The sequence below is a fragment of the Rutilus rutilus genome (assembly GCF_951802725.1).
Source record: "Rutilus rutilus genome assembly, chromosome: 15".
NCBI classification, from domain to species: domain Eukaryota; kingdom Metazoa; phylum Chordata; class Actinopteri; order Cypriniformes; family Leuciscidae; genus Rutilus; species Rutilus rutilus.
In genome coordinates, this window is record NC_140220.1 from 5,054,897 (window position 1) to 5,081,271 (window position 26,375).

General features: G+C 37.9%; 1 protein-coding gene across 1 annotated transcript; it reads left to right on the forward strand.

The window, feature by feature from the left end:
- The first annotated feature begins 3,921 nt into the window (after positions 1-3,921).
- kif3ca (kinesin family member 3Ca) lies at positions 3,922-24,632 on the forward strand. The gene is made up of 8 exons (XM_084431846.1): positions 3,922-5,670; positions 16,760-16,861; positions 16,999-17,121; positions 18,788-18,906; positions 19,038-19,154; positions 20,479-20,587; positions 20,813-20,964; positions 23,666-24,632. The coding sequence occupies exons 1-8, from the start codon at positions 4,240-4,242 to the stop codon at positions 23,778-23,780; spliced, it is 2,268 nt and encodes a 755-aa protein (XP_084287972.1). The 5' UTR covers positions 3,922-4,239; the 3' UTR covers positions 23,781-24,632.
- Positions 24,633-26,375: the final 1,743 nt, after the last annotated feature.

Genomic DNA, 26,375 nt, shown 5'->3' on the forward strand with positions numbered 1-26,375 from the left:
GACTGTAAAACATCAGATTGATCAGAGATGCATCAGTAGAAGGGAGACAGATGGCATCAAATACAGCATTTTACATTAGTATGTAGTATGCCATGTGATACTGTAAACATGGTAGTTACATTACTGTAACTCAACCTTCATCTGTAAAGGTCCACTACTGTATAGATTCAGTCAAATTGTATAGAGTGAAATCATTTGCTGTATTGCCAGCCAGCTCTGTTAGCACAGAACCTCATGGCTGTACTTCATCACACCTTTTGATAACACACTGGATAGATAGATACTATTACAAACATTATGGATTCAATTACTTCTAGTGGCAACTGTAGCCTGTATTACTGTAATTATTTCAGCAACAACGGTGATTTGGAACATGTATCTTGCATTGTTTGCTGTTGAATGAACTGATTGTTAAAAGTACTACATTGAAAGAAGATCATACTGTTGTGTTTCTGTGATTAAACCAAATGTTCTCATTACATATTACAATAATCTTGTGTTTGAAACAATGATTAAGTGGCCTGAAAATTGTAAACTGTAATGAAAGCATGAGATCAGGTTTTGAAAGAATGACTATGGCTGTGTTACAAGTGTGATCAGTTTGGATTTTTGTATAAGAGTTTTGAAAATGTACACCTTACTTGTGAAAATAGTACCAAAGCGAATAAAAAAAACCTGTAAAATAATCATTTGTTTGTGTGAAGAACATTTATAAAATAAAATAAAATGAGAATCATTTTTTCACTGTAGTGGAATATTAAGATTCCATGATGTTGAAGGTTCTTCATGGAACCATATATGGTGAAACTCGAAAAATTAGAATATCAAAAGTTCATTTATTTCAGTAATTTAACTTAAAAGGTGAAACTAATATATTATATAGACTCATTGCAAAGTGATATATTTCAAGCCTTTATTTGTTATAATTTTGATGATTACGGCTACAGTTTATGAAAACCCCAATTAAAAATCTAAGAAATATTGATTTTCATAAGCTGTAAGCCATAATCATCAGAATTATAACAAATAAAGGCTTGAAATATCTCACTTTGCATGTAATGAGTCTATATAGTACATTCATTTCACCTTTTAAGTTGATTTACCGAAATAAATGAACTTTTGGACGATATTCAAATTTTTCGCGTTTCTCCTGTACCAGTGAAGAACTTTTATTTTTAAGAGTGTAAAGTACCATGATGCCAACTGTATCCTAAATGAAGAGAATAAATCAAAATGCCCCATTTAAACTGTTTTCATGTGGGGAAAAGAGCACAGACTGTAGGCTGGAATGAGTCCTGCTCTCGTGTCCTGTGAGGTTTGAAGAATCTGGCTATTGGGCAACATTTCCCCCATAATGCAGCTGTAAACATGAAGAAACCTGCTGAGACTCAGAACTGCTGGAGGTTTCATTTTCCTTCAAATCCGTCAGTGAGTCACTCTCCCTTTTCCTGTTTCCAAACTGTCCCGCTCCACACCGCATGAATCTGGAATATTACTGGAATTTCTTTTTGCTCAGATGTTTCAGTGTTTGTTTGATTTTATTTGCCACGTGTGTGTTTTAAATATAGCCTAGTTCTTCAAGTTTCTCGTCTCCCAGGATTCCTCACCTCATTTGACCGGGTTTAAGCAGTCTGACAGTCTAGTGAACACACACTGACAGTCAGCAGAGGCGTAGATGAGGGCTGTAAGTCAATCTGCTGCTATGTGAGTCACAGTGGAGTTAAACATCTGGTTCTGTTAAATACACCGGATGTCATTCAGAGTTTGAGTCACAGCCATTTAAAAAAGTTGTGTCAATGTGCATGGCGAAAGAATCTCTTTAACATGTTAATTATTATAATTCAAACCTCCATTTACATTTAATCATGCAGATACATTTTTACATATATATATTTGTACATAAAATTGCAGTGCCTTACAAACGTGGCAGTTACAGAATATATTATACTAAAATTCTTTCCTTACAGCTTGAATACATACATGTTATTGTCTAAAATTTTAAGGTAAAGTAAATGCGTTGAATCATCATGAATTTCGGCCTCTTATACAGCTAAAAGCATCATCACAGGCTATCAGCTATTTCTTCATGGATTGATTTCATCCAAGATGTTTCACTAAGTGCTTTGGCTTCCCTCTGATAGATTACATGCTTAAAACCTTTGAAACCCAAGAGCTGGTCTGATCAGACACTCAGGCTAATATTAGTGCTCGAGGCATCCTCTGTATGGGTCTCTTGACTCTTGATAAACATAAAATTATTTATCACAGTACTAATTAATTTTAAAAAGAATATTTAAATGTGGAGCCTCTTCTGGTTGAAAAACAAAAACTATATATATGTATATATTACAAATTCACTAGATGGCGCCATTGATGCACAAACAAGACCACAATCGAAGGAATCTGATCAGTTTTTAAGGACATTTTTTCTCAATACTTTTTCAAAACTCACAGTTCTTCTAACCAACTTCCAGCTTGGCACAGCAGTTAATTTCACATTCAAAATGCTCTATAACTATCAAAACCCTTTATTCATGCCTCAAATCAAGTCATTCTGCCAACGCAAGGGGTTTCACCCAACAAACACACTTGCCACTCATAAACCAACAGCCTAAAAACACTAACAACAGGCCGCATTATACAATGCTTTCTTTTGTAACGTTTCTTTACGTAAACAAGAATGAGCTATATAGATGGTAAAGCTGCATCTAATAGTTTTGATAGTATTTCATTTTTGATATATTTCAATGTTGCATTAGAAGCGAATTGCTGTCTTGTTCAATTTTGTATAGGTTTTGAACTTAAGTTAAACAGTTTTGAAAAGAGTTTACGCATGCGCAAATTGTTCTGTATAGAGTTTTACTGTGTTTGTCGGAGTGAGAAAATATTTTTTGAACATTTTGTGCCAAAGCAATGATAAATGATCCACAGTCGAGCTCACATGGACTGATACTGTGATTACTGTGTGAAGAGTTAAATATAAATAAATCATGCTAAGTTATGTTTTTTGAAAGTGTAATAATGAAGACAGTGTTCTATGATGGCTAGGTTTATGTAAAGTCCAAATAAAACATGAAAGTGTGTGTGTGTGTGTGTGTGTGTGTGTGTGTGTGTGTGTGTGTGTGTGTGTGTGTGTGTGTGTGTGTGTGTGTGTGTGTGTTAGTGTTGCCATGTTCACCCTTCATGTTTCCCATGTTTTTCATGAGGAGGTTTTCAGTTTATATTCCCTTTGGGGTGTATAATATTGTTTTAATTTATATTTATTTTATATTCATTGTTTGTTAATTCTTATCATGTTAAATCTGCGAGGTGTTAATAAAACTGGTCTCCAGTGCTTTAGTTCTTTTTAGTGAATCAAACTGAATCAAAATGAATTCAGCCTGTGGTTTTGTTGTAATCAGTGACATCATTTTTTTTATAAAAATGAATGAATGAATTAGCTAGTACAATTTTTTTTATTGTTCATTATTAAATAGATATAGGTATTTAGTGGCTAGAGCCAATTACTGGATTGATTCTAATTTATGCATTTAAGTCATTAAAACGAGTGTAAACACAAGAATTGTACTGAATTTATTTCTGTTGAAATCTAAAATGTTCTCATTATTTGTTAACATAATGCTGAGGGAAGTAATTTCTAAAATAACTGCATGTATTACAGTAAAATCTCATAGAGTTTAGTCTAATAGAATTGGAACAGCTTTAAGGAACCACTACAACTCAGAATCCTAGTATTTTCACATAGGAAAAATACCTTTTTAAATCTCAAGAATTAAGATATGAAGTGTCTGTAATAAAGCAGAGCCACAATTCCTGAAAATCCCCATCTCCTATATTCAGATTGCTTGGTTCTCATGGGAGATCTGGCAACCATGATGTGTGTGTGTGTGTGTGTGTGTGTGTGTGTGTGTGTGTTTGGGCAGGGCTGCAGTGAAGCGCAGCTGATGTGAGTGATTCTCTGCCAGACGCGCGCTTATATTTTGGATCTTGTGTTTTCAGTGGAAATCGCTGAGATATTTCGAGCTTATGGTTTCATCCATACGTGTTCATGACGGAAGCGCGTTTATCTTTTATTCATTTGTGGAGACCGCAGAGATTTGCGCCGTGACTGACATTATGCGCTCGGAAACCGGAGGATGCTGATGCTGACATTCCCATCTTCCACCACCGTCCTTCTGGTTTAACGGGAATTACTGCGCTCATTCATTTGTGATCCACTCATCTCAGACGGGAGTCAATATGTCCATGAAGTCAAAGACCGGCGAGGCGGTGAAGGTGGTGGTTCGGTGTCGCCCGATCAACCGTAAAGAAGAATCGACGGGTTATGAGAATATCGTGCAGATGGATGTGAAACTGGGCCAGGTGGCCCTGCGGAACCACAAGGCGGGTCCGGGAGAGCTTCTCAAGACCTTCACGTTTGATGCGGTTTACGACGCGTGCTCCAAACAGAGCGACCTGTACGACGAGACGGTCCGGCCGCTCATCGACTCGGTTCTGCGCGGGTTTAACGGCACCATCTTCGCGTACGGACAGACGGGAACCGGGAAAACGTACACCATGCAAGGCCAGTGGCTGGACCCCGAGCGCCGCGGCATCATCCCGAACTCGTTCGAGCACATCTTCACGCACATCTCGCGCTCTCAGAACCAACAGTACCTGGTCCGGGCCTCGTATTTGGAGATCTACCAAGAGGAGATCCGTGACCTGCTCACCAAAGACCACAGCAAGAAGCTGGAGCTTAAGGAGAGCGCTGACTCAGGGGTCTACATCAAAGATCTGTCCTCCTTCGTCACCAAGAACGTGAAGGAGATCGAGCACGTGATGAATGTGGGGAACCAGACCAGATCGGTGGGCTTCACCAACATGAACGAGCACAGCTCGAGGTCGCACGCCATCTTCATCATCACGGTGGAGTGCAGCCAGCTCGGGCCTGATGGACAGAACCACATCCGCGTGGGAAAACTCAACCTGGTGGACCTGGCGGGCAGCGAGCGACAGACCAAGACGGGCGTCCAGGGCGAGCGTCTGAAGGAGGCCACCAAGATCAACCTGTCCCTCTCCGCCCTGGGGAACGTGATCTCTGCGCTGGTGGACGGGAGAAGTTCTCACGTGCCCTACCGCGACTCCAAACTCACCCGGTTGCTGCAGGACTCACTCGGGGGGAACGCGAAGACCATCATGGTGGCCACGCTGGGACCGGCCTCCTACAATTACGAGGAGACCCTGACCACCCTGCGTTACGCCAACCGAGCCAAGAACATCAAGAACAAGCCTCGCGTCAACGAAGACCCCAAAGACGCGCTCCTGAGGGAGTTCCAGGAGGAGATCGCCCGGCTGAAAGCACAGCTGGATAAACGCGGTATGCTCACCAAGAGGAAGAGGAGGAGCAGGAGAATGAGGAAGATTGGAGAAGGCGGAGAGGAAGAGGTAGAAGAGGACGATGATCTTGAAGATGATGATGATGATGATGATGAGGAAAGTGTGGAGAAGGAGGCGCAGGACTACATGAAGGAGCAGCAGGAGAAGCTGGAGAGGGAGAAGGAGGCTATCAGAGACGATCACACTCTGGTGGCGGAGGACAAACTGAGACTCCTGGAGGAGAAAGAGAAGATGGTGAGACATCTGAAGAAGGAGCAGGAGGCCACTGAACTCCTCACAGCCAAGTTCAAGGTCAGTATGATTGAAGGTTGTGTGTGTTCGTGATCACTAAATGTGTTGTCTTTATAATCGTGTCAAGTTCCACTGATGTGTGTGTATAGAATGAGTTTGAATTGTATATTTCAAGAAAAGTTATAGATAGATGATATACATTCAAACATTCAAACTAAGTAATATTTTTAATCATTGCGATTTTTCTCGATTGCATGAATGAACACACAGTTCATGAAACAATTTTTAAGAATTTCAAAAGCTTTAAGTAAGGTTAATTTTCAATACACTTCTGTAAAGAGATCTCGCAGTAGAGGAAAAGCACTAGAAAAGATAAAGTTCAAATACCAAATAATTGAATATGAACTACGTATCGATTACAATACAGTACATTACAAAAAAAAAATCAGCAACCTCGACCATATTGCATTACAATATTGGTGACCATATTTGCCATACTACGGTATAACAGTTTTTTAGTCTCCTGACAAGACTTTCTCAACCTCTTCTAGGCCGTCTCTGGGTTCTGCCAAACTTACAAATGTAAGAAGTACTTGGCTAAAACATCCATTTGACAATTGCGAGTTTAAGGTTGTACAAGATGTGCTACAGTATTTACTGTACATAGAATAGTGAAAGTTCTCTTATCTAAAGTAATGCTACTGTGTACTGTAATTATACTGTATGTGTGAGTCGTATAAAACCCTCAGCTTTTCTCATGGTTATTCCATGCTCAAGAACATAGTCAACTATAATGCATTGTATTTCATCAGGAACAAATGTCCTTTGACCCTGTGCCCTTCATCTTTATTTCCCCCTTCTCTTCCTCTTCCTCTCCCACCACTAGGATTCATTTTCCAAAGCCCACAATCACCCGTGGCTCTAATTATATTATCCTGAGATTCTGATTGATGTCTCATCAGTTTATATGTTTACACATGGATAAATGTGTGCTATTTGAGTTCACAGTGGAACTCTTGGTGGTAATTATATTGTGTACTTGTGTTTTCTGAATGAGAAAAGGGTTAAACCTGTGCAAAATGAGTTTTGCAGGAAATATTGAGAGAACTGGAATGTGTTAAACGTTTTGAGAAGCCTGTCTTCGTTACGAGAACTGAATGATTTGGGAAAATTGGGCCAACTAAATCAGTTATAGTGTGTTAGTAATCAAGAAAAACTGTAATAATGACACAGATAGATAGATAGATAGATAGATAGATGGATAGATGGACAGTTAGATAGATAGATAAATGAACAGATAGATAGATAGATAGATAGATAGATAGAAGATGGATAGAAAGATAGATGGATAGAAAGACAGTTAGATAGATAGATAGATAGATAGATAGATAGATAGAAAGACAGTTAGATAGATAGATAAATGAACAGATAGATAGATAAATGAACAGAGATAGATAGATAGATAGATAGATAGATAGATAGATAGATAGATAGATAGATAGATGGACAGAAAGACAGTTAGATAGATAGATAGATAGATAGATAGATAGATAGATAGATAGATAGATAGATAGATAGATAGATAGATAGATAGATGACAGAAAGACAGTTAGATAGATAGATAGATAAATGAACAGATAGATAGATGGATAGAAAGACAGTTAGATAGATAAATGAACAGATAGATAGATAGATAGATAGATAGATAGATAGATAGATAGATAGATAGATAGATAGATAGATAGATAGATAGAAAGACAGTTAGATAAATGAACAGATAGATAGATAGAAAGACAGTTATAGATAGATGGATAGATAGATAAATGAACATAGATAGATGGACAGAAAGACAGTTAGATAGATAGATAGACAGATAGATAGATAGATAGATAGATAGATAGATAGATAGATAGATAGATGACAGAAAGACAGTTAGATAGATAGATAGATAGATAGATAGATAGATAGATAGATAGATAGATAGATAGATAAATTAACAGATAGATAGATAGATAGATAGATAGATAGATAGATAGATAGATAGATAGATAGATAGATAGAAAGACAGTTAGATAGATAGATAGATAGATATATAGATAGATAGATAGATAGTTAGATAGATAGATAGATAGATAGATAGATAGAGAGTTAGATAAATTAACAGATAGACAGATAGATAGATAGATAGATAAATGAACAGATAGATAGATAGATAGATAGATAGATAGATAGATAGATAGATAGATAAAATGAACAAAAAAATTATACAAAAAGAGCAATATGGAAGAGGACAATTATGAACAATTCAGCACTGCAAATGTGGGTCATTGAAAACTACATTTTTGTCCGTTGTGTTTTGGCTTCATCTTCCTCTGTAAAAAGTCAGAATCAGGGCATCAGATGAGTCACAGTCGTGCTGTCATCGATCAAACCACAGCCCTGAATCAAACACTGTGTGTGTCAGAGAACAGAATCCATGTGCTGTGATCACATCAGAGCGTAACCATGACGACAGAGAGAATTCCTCCACTCTCATGCGTTTCACACACGCGTTTGTTGATCTTCTGAGGATGACAATGCTATGCATATCATTTTACATCTCGGCTTAGATTTGTTCCCCCACTGATGTTGTCAAGTTAAAGAAAAGTGCATTTAATAACAGGTTAAAGGCCCTCAGCTGTGTGTGTCTGCGGTCACAGACGATGATAGTGGACGATGTCCACAGATGATGGTGGACGATGTCCTGCTGCGGTCAACCAATCACGTGTGCTCGTTTTTCTCGGCCATCATTAAGCCAATCAAACAACAGTACAGTAGCCAGGCAGAGTCTCTCTGGTGTAAAATCATTGATTACAGTCAATACAGTCAGTCATACTAGTAGAGGTCTAATTCCCATCAACAGTGTGTGTGAGTGTGTATGTGTTTGTGTGTGTGTGTGTGTGCACGCGCGCATTTGTGTATGTATGTATTTGTGTGTGTGTGTGTGTGTGTGTGTGTGTGTGTGTGTGTGTGTGTGTGTGTGGTCCTGGTAAACCCAACATTACTGGGACATTTTTCATCCACATGAGGAAAACAGCGTATAAATCATATTGAATTATGTTTTTTGGATAATGTAAAAATGCATAAAGTTCTCTGTGAGGGCTGTGTTTAGGGTTAGCGGATAGAATATACAGTTTAAACAAAGTATAAAAATCATTATGTCTATGGAAAGTCGCCATAAAACACGAAAATCAAGTTCAATAACTGTGTAAAGTTCATCCATTATGAAACCGGTTCTATTCAGCCATAAGCAGCTCTTCTGAAGACAACACTGAGTTATCTGAAATAGTCATGTGATCCGATTCAGCTCGTGATGACTGAATGCATGACATCTTCACTAGAGATGCACCGATTACAATTTTCTAGGCCGATTCCGATTTCCGATTTTTCATTGAGTTTGACCTGCCGATACCGATTTTAGCCGATTCCGATTAAATTTTTTTCTAACCACTTTACAGCACACACAAATATTTATTTTCGATCTTTTCTTTAACCCTTTCACACATAAGTTTAAAATATTCTAACTGACAACCCCACCCCCAGAGTGAGTTTTTTCAAGGCGACCGTTCCCTTTAATGTTTCCATGGCGACGCGTCACGCGATACACCGCAGCCACAATAATACTGTATGACAGATGTGTCGCTTTTATTTCGCTTTTCCTTTTTTATTCAAAATATTCACAAACTTGCTTACCATGTCATCAACTAGCCTATCTGATATTCCGATTCTCACATACGTGTAAGTGAGTGTGTTTGGTCGTTTAAAAACCTTTATAAATAATCTTGATCTATAACATGAGATGGGCGCCGCAATGTTGTCCTGTCAGTCGGATTTACAGCACGTGAATTCATCAGTTTCTCCCGAAATAAATGCAAGAAAGTGGCCGGTGAACTGAGAAGAATAGAGTAAACTTTATAGTTACTTCCACTATGTTTGTCTGATATGAATAAAACATGTCGGCAAATTATATTTGAATAGATTGTTATTGCTGCTTCCACAGACATCAGTGTGTATTTTACAAACTCCAAATGTATTGTTTTACTCGTGCTTATGTGTATTTAAATATATGAAGCCTAAAATAAACATTATGAGGTTGAAAACACTGCTTAGTTGTGATAACTTATATGACAGCGCTGAACGCGTCCGACTCTGGCTCAGCGCCAGCCAACGCGCGAAAGCACAGTTTGAATCTGGCAGTTATGCGACGTCACTGAACATTATAAATGTGGCACCGACCGTACTCTCAGGGGCACAGAGATAAAAATCCCATATATGAGACCGTACCGCTCAAAAGGTTAATCATGCGGCGCCCGAGTGCATTTGACCGGCATAAAATCGGCATATGTCAGACTGACCGGCCGGTTGCCGGTCATGGCCGATCACGTGAAAATCGGCCAATTCCGGTCACCAGCCGATCAATCGGTGCATCTCTAATCTTCACATGGCCTTGTGCATTATTGTGAGAGTGTTTTCAAAGAGCTGGGTGCTTATATTGTTCAACTCTTTATTCTCATATCAGAGGTGTTTGCTGAAGTCGCGGCCAGATGCAGGATGAGGTTTCAAATTGAAAGGGGGTTCAGTTTTATAAATAGCCATCATTATTGGTGGGTCATTTCCTGACAGGTGATGACTCATCACGACCTCATCCTGTTCTCTGGGCTGTTAGCCAATCACATTACACCATCTCAAACAATAACAGCAACACAGGAAGCACATCACTGCATGTCTGATCACAAACAGGACTGTGTTCAGAATGGCATATTAGCTTACTGTATAGTGAGTGTATAGTTACTGTACTGTATAGTGAGTGCAGTCATGACTTATTTTTGCAGGCCAACCCAGAAGTTCGCATCACCCTGGTTGCAAAACCCAATTGGCTTTTGGATTATTGCAGAAAATAAGCTTTGTGACCAGCAAAATTTTCTGATTCTTAAACGATCACAACTTTTATGAATTCTGAAGCCTAAATACACTCATCAGAAGTAAAAAGCTAAACATAGACTATAAATGACCTACACCACGGTCACATGACCTCAACATCACCATCATTAAGCTTCCGACAACTCTCAGTCTTTGTTTAAAAACGTTTTCCCATGACAGTTCGAGTTATAATAGTTTGCAAGAGCACGATTATAAACACAAGAAGGCCGTGAAAGCGGACTATTGCGAGTAGATGAGTTTTCCTGTTCGGCTGATGACGTTTAATGTTCCTGACAACTTCTGCCGTCCCATTTAGACGCTTGTAAGTAAAGGCTTTAAAAAAAAAATCACATGTGGGGTATTACTGGTGTATATTATGCATGTTGTAGAATAAAACATGAAAACACATTAAGCTTGTGTTCACCACAGACGTTATTTCAGGCATTTAACCAAAAACCCATTCAAAAAAACCCACAGACGATCAAACCGAAGTGCTAAAATGCTCTTTTCTGGGTGTTTGTCTACAAAAATATGTCATGCCTGCAGCACTCTATACTATATACATATTTATTAAAAAAACAAGTAGCAATAGTTGGGATTATTCCACTCTAAACATTTTATAGTTGCAGCATGTGAGTGACGATATATCTTGGAAATTTAAAAAGTAATTTCACATTTTAAATCCATTTTTGTGTAAAGAATTTCGTTTAGTAGTCCCTTACAATAATAACCCATGTTACAATGCTCAAATAGAAACCTTTGCTGTAAATTTAATTTAAATATAAAGCTGCTGTTGACACTTTTTTTTTTTAATGTGCAGTCATGCTATATTTTCTTAAATATTGTTACCTAAAAATTATTTTTCAGAGTTGTAAGTAAAACAAAGATTATTACAGTGTTTTACAAGAAAATGTTCAAAATATCATGTTGATTCAATATGTTGCTTGCCATTTCTTTGTGATTTGTTTGTGAAAATGTATTATTTAAAATTGTGAATCATACACTAATTTTTTCCAGTGTTTATCTACAAATATGTACGGTAGGAATGTTACGCATACGGAATATTTGCACACTATGGACAGCAGTGGTGTAAGTATTTGAGTAAATGTAATTAGTTACTGTACTTAAGTATATTTTTGACTTAAGCAACTTTTCGACATTTTTGAATAGGTATATATACTCTTTACTCCAATACATTTGAGTAATGCAATGCGAAACCAACACGTCCAGTCCAAGTAGGCTTTGACTTTTTTAGGCTTTAACATTATTTTATGTATCCGTTATATTGACGAGATGCCCTTTTTGAGCACTTTAACTAAGACTTGAGAGGTGTTCGTTTAAGATATGTTCAGCTTTATTTTGACTTAAACATGTGATCGCTCTCCTCACAAAATAATCATGTTTCTTGTTTTTCACTGGCATGTCTCTTATAGGTGTTGAGGACTAGCGCATCTTTGAGCCTACATTCAGTCTGAGTAAAATACTTAAGTACTGTTAAAATCAGATACACGAAGACTTTTACTCAAGTGGTATTGAAATTGGGGACATTGGAGTCATTTTTGCTGTAAGGTATCTGTACTTTTACTTTACTCCTCTGATGGACAGTATGCATTCTGCACATATAGTATGAGTAGTATGGTGCCGTTCCAAACATAGCTCATGACTCAGTTTTTGGCCCAGATTCATTCTGCGACTCAAGTCTTTATTGAGAATCCCCAGCGCTTGTGTCCTTGTTTTACCTGTGGAACAGACCAAACCGCTTCACACACGCTTTCAGCCTTTAATGTCTGTTTACAAAGCTGTTTTCTAGTTTAATTATAGTGTCATTTAAAGAAAGGATGTGGGGGCGAGACAGACAGACAGACAGGAAGAAACCTAATTATACTGTTTCCTCTGGGATTGTTTGTGTGTGTGGCTGGATTTGGAGTAGCATAGTATTATACTACTGTACTCGAACTGTTTATACAGTATGTAGTACCAGTGTTTTTATGGTTAACACAGATAACAAAACCAAACATGAGATCGCAATCTTGATTCAAACACAAACCCAATGATCTTATTCCTAAATCACAACGATTCGACTATGTCTATTAAACCTTTGACAAATCACAGTGGAACATTTAAATCTTAATCTACTTGATACTTCAAATTACGGTTGTATCGATTACATTGTTACACCAGTAGGTGGCGATTTGACTGTTAAAAAATAGATTTGTCATTTAATAATTTAAGATATTCTTTCAAAAACGATGATTCATCCAGTTATGAAACAAGTGAAGTCTTTATGAGTGAGTCATTGAATCATTCATTCAACCCGATTTTTACAAAAAATATTCAAATTAATTAAATATTTAGAGTAGACTGCAGCGTTTAACAATGTGTCAGAACCTCTAGTAAATCACGTTATTTTGCTGAGCTGTCTATTTAGAATCGTGATCTATATATATATATATATAAAAAAACATGATTCTTAATTTATCCATAATCGTGCACCTCTAACCTAATAAAATAGAATATAAATATTAAAAACAAAAACTTACGAAAAATAAATGACAATTAGAAATGTTACTTTGGCAAATTTAAGTTGAAATAATTACTAAAACTGAAATAAAAGTAAATTAAAGTTTAAAATATAATTAAAATATATTAAAACTGAAAATATCAAAACAAAAGCTAATTCAAAGTATTACTATAATACTAAATAACACTGATTTATACTGTATTTTTGTAAACATGGAATCTCCAGATAATCTGCTAAAAATCTCCTTGACTTATTTGATCAGCCTGCCAAAAGGTTACATAAATTACACAAACCGCAATCTGTGCATTTAACCATTATAACTGAATACCACTTGCTGAATTAAACATGTAAACAGCTGTTTCACTGTATATCATTATATAATATATACATGCAGTACGCTAGGACTCAGTTCCAAACATAGCCTGTATGTGCTGACAGTAAACATCAGTCATTGGCTTTCTCCCAGGATGCTTTGCTGAAATATTGATGCGTCAGCGTCTATGTGCAGGAAGGCGGAGCTTCAGTCGGAAGCTCCTGGCCAATGAATTCCTCACCAGTGTGAATACATAATGACCCAGACTCGTCCTGAGCTCTGTTGCCATGGTGACCGGAGTGTGGGGGGTCTGGATGGAAAGGTCTCTGTTAAACAAGAGCATCTTCACTGCTGCGATGTGTGTGTGTGTGTGTGTGTGTGTGTGTGTGTGTGTGTGTGTGTGTGTGTGTGTGTGTGTGTGATGACGGAACGTAATGCTGACGCTCTCCCTGAGGCCAATGTCTATTTTAAACTGGCACGAAAAGGCATCTCTGTTTCTCTCTTTCTCTATACTGTATTTTATTTTCCATCATTACTGTAATAGTATATACCATGTACAAGCAGTCTAAATATGTGTTAAGGGTTTTGCTCCATTTTATTTAAATTTCTTTTTCATTTCATTTTGTCAAAAATGTTAATTATATTATAACTGGTACTGAGTTAACTACTACAACTGAGATGAAAATAAAGTTATATGGAAATATTTGTAAAAAATCAAAAACTAAAGAAATGACAAAAGCACATAGCAAAAAGACTAAAACTAAAAATTATGAATTACCTGAGTGTGGAAAGGGTTGAGCATAATTTATGAAAAAAAAAAAAATATATATATATATATATATATATATTGTGAATTAAATGTATTGTATTTTAATTGTTTTGGTACTAACATTACTTAAACTGAAATAAATTAAAGTTAATTAAAAATATAAAAAGAAAATACAAAATGGCAAAATGACTAAAGTTAAAATAAAAACTAAAAATATTTTATAAATGTTTTAAAAAGCTAATGTTCAAAATAATAATTAGGCTACTTCTGTTTGAGATCTGAGTGTGTAAGGGGTTTCACACAATTTATGTACATTTCTTTCATTTTTTTGACAATTAAATTTAGTAGCTTTGTAAAATCTTTTCAAAAGGTTAGTTCACCCAAAAATTTTTGAAAAATTATCCCATAATTTACTCACCCTCAAGCCATTCTAAGTGCATGACGTTCTTCTTTAAGCCAAACAAAATCTGAGTTATATTAAAAAATATCCTGGCTCTTCCAAGCGGCTCCAGTGAGCTAATAAAGGCCTTCTGAAGTGAAGCGATGCGTTTTGTAAAGAAAAATTTACATATTCATAACTTTATAAACTATAATCACTGGCTTCCGGCAACAGCCGTACGCGCGTTCACGTGTGGGGGGTCACGAGAGAGTCGAGTTTTGGGCTTCAAAATCCAAGTTACCATTCACTCCCATTATAAAGCCTGGAAGAGCCAGGGTATTTTTTAATATAACTCTGATTGTGTCATTTTTTTTTTTTTAAATACAATTTTTTACTGTGCAGTTGTGCTATATTTTCTTATATATTGTTACCTGTCATTTACAGTATAGATTGTAAGTCATTAGCTAAGTTTCCATCCACTTGTCAATCGAATTATCTGAAGTTCGGTAAAGAAAACTCATGCGAATAAAGCTGGTGAAAGTGTGTTTCCATCCAACGGCTTTAAAGCGAATAAAAACCTGTGCGTAATGACGTCACATGCCGTTTTGCGATCAAATTGGTATATCGAATTGATTTGAGACATTTTAAGGTGTTTCCATTCATTTTCGCACTGAATCGCACAACATTCAAGTAAACATTTGCGAACAAAGTTTTGCTAGACAAAATGGATCGCGGCAAATAACGCGTTTATCCATCAGCCGTATATCGATCAAGATATGAGACCGAACGTATTTCATTTGAGTCGATATTCATGAAATTCAATCGAATTTTACTGTTTCCATAAGGCATGATTCTTCATTCGATAACACTTAATTCGGATAAAAACGTGTGGATGGAAACATAGCTGGCGAGGAAATTTATGGGATCCTTTTCATTTTTTGGGTGACCTATTCCTTTAAGACCAGTTAATAGTAATGAACCGAATATTATGTCGCCTAATTAATATTCATGCATGCTGATGAGATTTAGAATAAGCCTCCACCCTCTGTGTGGCTGTACATTAACACAGGAAGGTTTTGGTTTCATCCCTTGGGACACAAAGCACTTTCTCTCCATCTTTCCATGTCTCTGTTATTTTCTTTCTATTATTTTTGTCTATTCATCTTCGTCCTCCTCCTCTCCTCCCGTTCCATCCGTTCCAGTCCCGTGATCACAAAGACAGAGAGAGAAAATGAACTGTATTCTGCGTGTGTAAACCTGAGAGACGTGTCCCGTGAAGTCTGATGTGTTCTGACAGGGTGTTTTGGATGTTGCGAGCGCTGGTCTGATGGCCCGTGCGGGTCAGCTGTAGTTCTGGGCTCAGTCTTTGTTCCTCTCCCTGTTGTGGCCTTCTGACAATAATCTTTGTGTGTCGCTAAAGCCGAGAGCGGCTGCTGTCCACAAAGAGAGCTCTGTGCTGTCGGGTGGGGGAGGACGCCGAGATTATTTTCATCATGCATTCGAAAAGGTCCTTCACACTGACAGCCATTTGTAGCCGTTTTCAATAAGAGTTGGTGATTTCAGACAACGTGAGTGACAGTGGTTCTTTGTAGTGCAACAAAATCGAGAGCAGTTTTCCATTTTCAATTGTGCAGCATCACACTGGGTAGCTCCGCCCACAGCGATCTCTCATTGGTTCAAAGTTCCTCTCCATTTAAAAAAAAGAAATATACATATTTCACACTAACCCTATATATATATATATATATATATATATATATATATATGTGTGTGTGTGTGTATAGTCTCACCGTTTCCACAAAAGTTTAAGCAGCACAACTGTTTTCAACGTTAATAATTGAGCATCAAATCATCATATTAGAATGATTTCTGAAGGATCATGTGACTGAAGACTGGTGCTGAAAATTCAGCTCTAATCACAGGAATAAATTACATTTTAAAGTATATTCATATAGAAAACTGTTATTTTAAATATATTTCACAATATTACTGTTTTTACTGTATTTCGCCTCAGTGAGCAGAAGAGACTAAAAATAAATTACTCTAAAAATGCAAAAATGTTTCTTCAGGTTTGGGCATGTCTGTAGTCATTATAATGAGCTTTATTTAAAAGCAGTTGAAGTCTATGATATGTCCTAATTAGTGTGTGTGTGTGTGTGTGTGTGTGTGTGTGTGTGTGAACTCTACATGTGATCTTCTGGTTGCTAGGCGATGGAGAGCAAGCTGCTGGTTGGTGGGAAGAACATTATTGATCACACTAATGAGCAACAGAAGATGATTGAACAGAAAAGACACGAGATTGCCGAACAGGTAACACGCACAGTTTTAATGTTTACATCACACTAGTGGCGCTAAAAACGACACACTTCACCGTTAGCAACTGTATGGCATTCTGTGCTCATTAATAACACACAACTGTGTGTAAATCTGTGTGTGTGTGTGAGCAGACACGCAGAGAGCGGGAAATACACCAGCAGGTGTTGGATCAGGACGAGGAGACGTTAGAACTCAGAGAAACGTTCTCCTCACTGCAACAGGAGGTGGAAGCAAAGACCAAGAAACTCAAAAAGGTGAGAGACACACACACACACACACACACACACACACAGCTGAACTGAGGTGAAGTGTGGTGTGGATTGTAGAAGCTCACATGCTGATGGCATCACATTCAGAGGTTGCTAATCATGAGAACGTCCCTCTTTTGGGACCAGTGGCTTCCAATATTAAACAATTGCGAGATACTTCATTTCATTTTGATTATTTTCTGTTTTGATTTAGAACTTGATGGATGCAAAGCAAAAGATTATTCATAACAAATGAATGTTCTTTATTTTATTTCACAGTCCACCACGTTTATATATTATTTACAAATGTTTCTTGGGCATCAAATCATCATATTAGAATGATTTCTGAAGGATCATGTGACTAAAGACTGGAGTAATGATGCTGAAAATTCAGCTTTGAATCACAGGAATAAATTCCATTCTAATATACATTCAAATAGAAAACACTTATTTCAGATTATGATAATATTTCACAATATTCCTGTTTTTACTGCATTTTTGCTCAAATAAATGCAGCCTTGGTGAGCAGAAGAGACTTTAAAAAAGAAAACATTAAAAAAATCTTACTGACCACAAACTTTGCCCATCCCAACATTCCCAGTAACGCTCATTAACAAGCGTTACATCACGACTCCTTTGAATGAGACTTTAGCAACCACTGAATATTGAGTGACAATATATAAATATGACAGCACTGAGTTCCCTAACTCCTCTGTTCCTCTTGCTCCCCCTTAATTCTGGACCTTTGACCTTTGACCCCTGGAACACCCCTGACCCCACCTCCCCGTGAAAATTAAACACCTTTTATCAGTACAAGAAGGTTAGTTTGTTTTACACTTGCTCGGTTGCTGTCTGTCAGAGGCTAATGCTAAACGCTAGCATTAAAGCTTTCACAGCAACTAATTCAAGTCAACCTGCATTAATCTCCATGGCTACCGCTGGCATGCTAACCACCAAAACCCTCTTTCTGAATCTCTGGTGACTTCAGAGATTTAATTCTCAGCAGTAGACAGGCTAAACAGGGCTGAGCTCCACCGTTCCCATCTGCACGCCACTTCCTGTCAGAACTCATGACTTCCTGTTGGGCTGTAATGGAATAACTGTTGTGATGTTCAGTGGAACATACGGCACCTGACCTCACCTGTACATGCTCCTTCCTGAGCTTCACCTTTAACCCCTGCTGCGTGACACTGGACGTCCCACACTAACACTGACTGGATCACTGACCACAGTCATAGCATGAGAGCTGATGATGAGATTCAGTAGATGGATACATGGATGGATGATGATAATGATGAAGGCTGGATGATAATGAGGATGAAGGATTGATAAAAATATGACGATGATAAAGAATGGATGATGACGAAGGATGGATGAAAGTATGATGATGATGGAGAGATAATTATGATGATGAAGGGCAGATGATGATGATGATGGATGGATGAAAGGATGATGATGATGATGATAAAGGATGGATGATGATGATGAAGGATTGATGAAAATATGATAAAGAATGGATGATGACGAAGGATGGATGAAAGTATGATGATGATGGGTGTATGGATGATCACATGTCTCTCTCTCTCTCTCTCTCACTCTCTCACACTGTCTCTCTCTATCTCACTCTCTCACACTCTCACTCTCTCTCTCTCTCTCTCACTCTCTCTCTCAGCTGTATGCGAAGCTTCAGTCTCTGAAGGCTGATATTCAGGATGTGAATGATGAGCATGTGAGGAGTCGACAGGAGCTGGAACAAACACAGAACGAACTGACCCGAGAGCTCAAATTCAAGTGAGTGTGACTCTAAACACACGTTTGCTCTGCATCATTTTACCGGTGATGACGTCTCTGAAGGGAAGCGCTGTCAATAAAATGACAGCTATCTGTCATACAGCTGTATATGTCTCTGTCTGTCTCTGTAGATATCTGATCATAGAGAACTTTATACCTCCTGAAGAGAAGAATAAAATAATGAACAGACTTCAGTTTGACACGGAGGAAGACCAGTGGAAGTTTCAGCCTCTCGTCCCGGCAGAGAAGTGAGTGAACATCGATCTTCACATGGGATGCATCAGATAGTAATATCATCAGCAGCCAGAACACATCAAACTCATTATTACATATTTTAAAGTTATAAAAAATGATGAAACAACACTAGTGGAAATATGGGAGTTATGTAGTGTTCATTTTTTGTTTTGTAACAAAATGTATATGTAGGAACAATTTTTTTATTTGTTTACAAAAGCAAAAGCCTTAAAGGCAGGGTAGGAAATTTGTTCTAGAAACAGTTTTTGTTATGCTGGTTGAAAGTCTCTTCACATCCTGATAGCAATCACTAAGTTAGATGGTCTAAATGTATATATATTGTTTGTGGAAGGCGTAGGACCATAACATGTTTGTCCAACCAATCATTGCATTTGCGATGCAGTGCAGTGATACGATGTCCTATCTCACTGTCAATGTATTTCCATACCTCCGCCGCTCGCGCCTTTAACAGTTCCTCCTGAACCAAAACAACCAGCTAATGCTGCGTTCACGCCATAACTACTGTAATTTGGAGGAGATGGAAACCCGTGACGTTATACTCGGAGCGGTTCGTGACTCGAATTCATGCGTTTCAATGTCAACACTATCAGCGCTGAAATGAATCTGCAGCAGTCAGGTGGTACAGGTCAGAGCTCTTAAAGTTATGCTCATTATTATTGTAATGTTATGTGCTTTGAGACATGAGGTAGTTTAACGCTGTCTTTCGTAAAGCTCTAGTTTGCTCTCTGCTGTGTGCGTTCGTGTGTTTTGAACACGAGACGTGGCTTTGGAGACGCTCTGATGGGAGGGTGGGATCTTATGCTTTCAAAGCTAGCTCGTTATTACTAGCGTCTCTGAAAATTGCCTACTCTACCTTTAAGAATCATGGTACTTAAAAAAAACAAAAAAAACATGGTATTATACCATAGTATTTCATGTAAGTGACGTCATTATCTGACACAGGGTTATCATTAACTAAAACTAAAACCATAAAAAACATTTTCATTACTTGAAATAAAATAAACGTGAACTGAAAACGTATTTTATTACAGCTAATTCCAGGGCAAAAAATCCAATTTTCGTTTAAAGTACTAAAATAACTAAAACAAAATAAACTAAAATGTGTAAAAATGTAGACATAAAAAAAAAAAAGAAATGACAAAAATAAAATTACTAAATTGAAAATAAATCAATAAAATCTAATTCAAAATATTAACAAAAATGGTCCTAAAACAGCAATGATCTGACATGAGTGATTTAGTGCTTTACTGAGCAGAACAGCTCACATATACGGATAACGAAGTTGATGTTCTTGTCTGTTTTCTGTGTTTCTGACAGTAAATTCACACAGATGAACAGAAGACCCGTCTCTGCTGTGGGATACAAGCGACCAATCAGCCAGTACGCCAGGGTTGCCATAGCGATGGGAGCTCATTCCAGATACAGGGTATGTTTATGGAGAGAGAGAGAGAGATAGATGGAAGAGTAGGAAGAAAAAGTGGAACGTAGCCAGAAGATGTTAAATGAAATGGTTGAAATGAGTTCATGTGCTGGAGCCATGATGTGTGCCTGGAGTGTGTTAAGGATGTTTAGACATTTTTTTACTTTTAAAGACAGAAATACTAATAAGAAGAGTGCAGTTTACGTGATTGTCCCTTGTGTCCCTCCATAGGCGGAGAATATAATGGTTCTGGAACTGGACATGACTCCTCCTGTCGTGTTTCAGCTGGACCTCCCGAGGTCTCCATCTCGAGATGTTCTGTTGGACAACACCAGTTACAGAGAGAAATCAGCGTCTGGACGGGTCAGAAAATCTCAGTCATGGTCAGTAAAACTTCAAAGATGCACCTATTCAACGGCTTGTTAACACAAATGTGACCCTGGATCACAAAACCAGTCACGAGTCGCTCGGGTATATTTGTGGCAATAGCCAACAATACATTGTATGGGTCAAAATTATAGATTTTTCTTTTATGCCAAAAATCATTAGGATATTAAGTAAAGCTCATGTTCCATGAAGATATTTTGTAAATTTCCAACCGTAAATATATAAAACATTTATTTCTGTGAGTGAATGCTGCACAATCGCGAACATAAATGGACAACTTTAAAGGTGATTTTCTCGATGTTTCGAATATAGATTTTTTTTTTTTGCACCCTCAGATTCCAGATTTTCAAATAGTTCTCAGCCAAATATTGTCCTATCCTAACAAACCATATGTCAATGGAAAGCTTATTTATTCAGCTTTCAGGTGATGTATAAATCTCAATTTGAACCATGTGACTGGTTTTGTGGTCCAGGGTCACAAATATCTAATCAGCCTGCTATCACATGGCAGCAACTCAATGCAATTTAAGCATGTGCTGCATCCGATAGTATGAATGTGTGTAGTATACTAGTATACTGTCATGTGACCTACCGGTGTCAGTTGCGTCACTTCACTGCCATTCACAAATCCTGTGGCCTCATGGGATAGTAAAGTGTCTAACAAATGCGCACTTCACACATGCAGGACCGCCCTGAAAAAAAAAAAAAAGTTGTTGATTGTGGCCTGTGGAAAGTTGGTCCAGTCCTCTTCAATGGCTGTGCGCAGTTGCTGGATATTGGCAGGACCTGGAACACGCTGTCGTATACACCGATCCAGAGCATCCCAAACACATTCATTCATGCTGACTGCGGACAGCTGTTGCAACAATCGGTTTGCATATCCAAAGAATTTCTGCACAAACTGTCAGAAACCGTCTCAGGGAAGCTCATCTGCATGCTCGTCGCCCTCATCGGGGTCTGGACCTGACTGCAGTTAGTCGTCGTAACCGACTTGAGTGGGCAAATGCTCACATTCGATGGCGTCTGGCACTTTGGAGAGGTGTCCTCTTCACAGATGAATCCCGGTTTTCACTGTACAGGGCAGATGGCAGACAGCGTGTGGGTGAGCAGCAACATGGGTGGACCAACATTCCACAGGCCACAATCAACATCCTGATCAACTCTATGCGAAGGAGATGTGTTGCACTGCGTGAGGCAAATGGTGGTCACACCAGATACTGACTGGTTTTCGGACCCCCCTGGACCTTCCCAATACAGTAAAACTGCAGATTTTAGAGTGGCCTTTTATTGTGGCCAGCCTAAGGCACACCTGTGCAATAATCATGCTGTCTAATTATCATCTTGATATGCCACACCTGTGAGGTGGATGGATTATCTCGGCAAAGGAGAAGTGCTCACTAACACAGATTTAGACAGATTTGTGAACAATATTTGAGAGAAATAGGCTTTTTGTGTACATAGAAAAAGTCTTAGATCTTTGAGTTCAGCTCATGAAAAATGGGGGCAAAAACAAAAGTGTTGCGTTTATTATTTTGTTCAGTGTGTGTGTGTATATAATATATATATATATATTTTTTTTTTCACAATATATTCATTTTTCCCATTTTTCCCAATAAAAGATGCGATTAATCGATTTGACAGCACTAATATATATATATATACTGTATGTATATATATATATATATATATATATATATATATATATATATATATATATCGATTTGACAGCACTAATATATATATATATATATATATATACTGTATATATATATATATATATATATATATATATATATCGATTTGACAGCACTAATATATATATATATATATATATATATATATATATATATATATATATATTAGTGCTGTCAAATCGATTAATCGCATCTTAACATAAGTTTTTGTTTATATAATATGTGTGTATAAATATCATTATATTTATATGTATTATACATACATATACTATATATGTATATGTGTGTACACACCCATTTATTTATGCACAAACACACACAATATATATATATATATATATATATATATATATATATATATATATATATATATATATATATATATATATATATATATATTATAATATTATTAATATATTCTTTTATATAATTTATAAACCTAAGTGATTAGGGTTTTTTTAAGGATTTATGTTTGATAAGATTAAATTAGGATTATAGTGTGATATGGTCTATTGGGTAATCCGAGATTAATGTATAATCTCTATAACATAGTGCTCATGTGTACATAGTTGAATCTCAGTGCAGATTTCTCAAGTATTTATGCGCTATTTTTAGAACGGAATACTTGTGTATTTCTCATACCAGTTCTGCACATTTTTGTTCGCATAAAATACCAAGACCTACAATGCTTGACTTGTGCCTGACTTGACTTCCCAATTACAGTTACAAATCTATTTCTTGTGTTAAAAATAAAACAAAAACCCTTTGATGCTCCACTAGCTGCATTAACATGTACTTAATAAAACCACAGTGTTGCATAATTCAGTCTAAAATGTTTGTACACTATTTTACATACTATTTTTAAACATTTATAGCACATTTTGGAAATTATAGTATGTCATCTGGGTATTTGTGCATTAATTTGTATACTAAATGTACTCGGTACTACAAAAGTAGTAGTATGCTGTTGGTCTCAAAATAATGACATCACATGTGTTCGCAGGTGCCAGTCTCCGCATGTCATTTCCTCCTCAAGCTCCACCCTCTCTCTGGCATCCTCAGGGTCCCACAGCTTGCCACACCCACAAAACATCACCATGGCAACAGCCCAGGAATGAGACTTGGAATTACCATATTACCACCCCCTGTAAGGCATAAACAATAGTCAATCAATCCAACATAGAACGAGGAAGACGGGGCGAGATGAACCGTCCGTCACCATTAACAAAGACTGGAGCGCTCGAACCTTCAACAAGATGGAAACCTGCTCGTGATCTAATCTGCAGTTTGATATAACAGTGAATGTGGGACTAGACCCATTCCAACCCATCAGGACCAATACAACGATTAATATTAGTCAAATTATTCACATTTCTTACTCTCTTGCTCTCTGCTCCTCAGGACAGTGAAGACACTTTGATTACTACCATCAACAGCACTGAAGCTTTGCCTCGCCTGACACCGGAGGCTAGTCAAGCTAGTTATGTTCATTCATTTTGCTGCTTCCAAAACCGTGCGTGGGTCAACCCTCAGTGTTTATGTACTGACCAGCACGGGTCCGATCCAGGAGTAGAGCCACACACACCTCGAATGATGGAAGCCAAAACGGACGGGGCTTTGCGGTCGCTCGCTTCCTGCTGTAAAGAAAAGAGCTGAGCAAGAGGAACGTCTCTCTTTCTATCTGCATGTCTTACTGTATGTGTGTGTCTTTGTGATTCTGATCAGGGTTCTGGACGAGAGGCGGCTGATGGGCTGGAGGAAGGATCTACAGGGTTCCCACGGGCTCATGGAAAACCATGAGGAAATGTCAGGGATTTTTGATTGGTTTTCCAGGCCTGGAAAAGTCATGGAAATGAATAAAATGTTAAAAGTTAAGGAGATTTAATTTATGCATTTTTTTAAATATAAAATATTAACATGATATTATATAAATATATAAACATGAAACAGAATTGTAAAAAAAAAAATAATGGTGAAAAAATGACTTTTCAAACAGGTATCATAATATATGATGATGTGTGTGAGTGTGTATGTAAAATCACCGGCCACTTTATTAGGTACACCTTGCTAGTACCGGGTTGGACCCCTTTTGCCTTCAGAACTGCCTTAATTCTTCGTGACACAGATTCAACAAGGTGCTGGAAACATTCTTCAGAGATTTTGCTCCATATTGTCATGAGAGCATCACACAGTTGCTGCAGATTTATCATCTGCACATCCATGCAAGTCTCCCGTTCCTCCACATCCCAAAGATTCTCAATTGGATTGAGATCTGGTGACTGGAGGCCGTTTGAGTTTAGTGAAGTGAACTCATTGTCATGTTCAAGAAACCATTGATTTGAGCTTTGTGACAGGGCGCACTATCCTGCTGGAACTGGCCATCAGAAGATCTGTGGTCATAAAGGGGTGAACATGGTCAGCAACAACACTCAGGTAAGGCCATTACACCAGCAGCCTGAACCGCTGATACGAGGCAGGATGGATCCATGCTTTCATGTTGTTTACACCAAATTATGACCCTTCGATCTGAATGTCACAGCAGAAATCGAGACTCATCAGACCAGGCAACGTTTTTCCAATCTTCTATTGTCCAGTTTTGTTGAGCTGACAGGACTGTAACCAGTGTGTTTCTTCTGCTGATGTAGCTCTTCTGCTTCAAGGTTTGAAGTGTGTGTTCAGAGATGCTCTTCTGCTTCAAGGTTTGAAGTGTTGTGTGTTCAGAGATGCTCTTCTGCTTCAAGGTTTGACGTGTTGTGTGTTCAGAGATGCTCTTCTGCTTCAAGATTTGACATGTTGTGTGTTCAGAGATGCTCTTCTGCTTCAAGGTTTGAAGTGTGTGTTCAGAGATGCTCTTCTGCTTCAAGGTTTGAAGTGTGTGTTCAGAGATGCTCTTCTGCTTCAAGGTTTGACGTGTTGTGTGTTCAGAGATGCTCTTCTGCTTCAAGATTTGACGTGTTGTGTGTTCAGAGATGCTCTTCTGCTTCAAGGTTTGAAGTGTTGTGTGTTCAGAGATGCTCTTCTGCTTCAAGGTTTGAAGTGTTGTGTGTTCAGAGATGCTCTTCTGCTTCAAGGTTTGAAGTGTTGTGTGTTCAGAGATGCTCTTCTGCTTCAAGATTTGACGTGTTGTGTGTTTCAGAGATGCTCTTCTGCTTCAAGGTTCGTAATTTTCTCCCACAGAACTTCTGCTCACAGGATATTTCCTCTTTTTTGGATCATTCTCTGTAAACCCTAGAGATGGTTGTATGTGAAAAATCACAGTAGATCAGCAGTTTCTGAAATACTCAGACCAGCCTGTCTGGCACCAACAACCATGCCACGTTCAAACTCACCTTTCTTCCTCATTCTGATGCTCAGTTTGAACTCCAGCAGATCGTCTTGATCATGTCTACATGCCTAAATGCATTGAGTTGCTGCCATGTGATTGGCTGATTAGATATTTGTGTTAATGAGCAGTTAAACTGGTGTACATAATAAAGTGGCCGGTGAGTGTCTGTATATATATGTATGTATGTATGTGTGTGTAAAAATCTGAATTCTTTATTATTATAAAAATAATGGCAATTCATTGGTTAAAAGTTGTGGGAACCCTGGCTCTACAACAAGCTCTAGCGAGCTGAGCATGTACTATAAGAGCTGGCCTTTGCTTAGACCTTTAAACCACTGCACTAACTTAAAGCAATGAGACGCCATAGACCTACAAGACAAAAACACTC

What these genes read in the sequence shown, in the direction of transcription:
- kif3ca (XM_084431846.1), top strand. Translation starts at nt 4,240, where the DNA reads ATGTCCATGAAGTCAAAGACCGGCGAGGCGGTGAAGGTGGTGGTTCGG. An exon ending in GACACGAGATTGCCGAACAG is followed by an intron (nt 16,862 to 16,998) that starts GTAACACGCACA and finishes GTGTGTGAGCAG; the next exon opens with ACACGCAGAGAGCGGGAAAT. An exon ending in GTCAGAAAATCTCAGTCATG is followed by an intron (nt 20,965 to 23,665) that starts GTCAGTAAAACT and finishes ATGTGTTCGCAG; the next exon opens with GTGCCAGTCTCCGCATGTCA.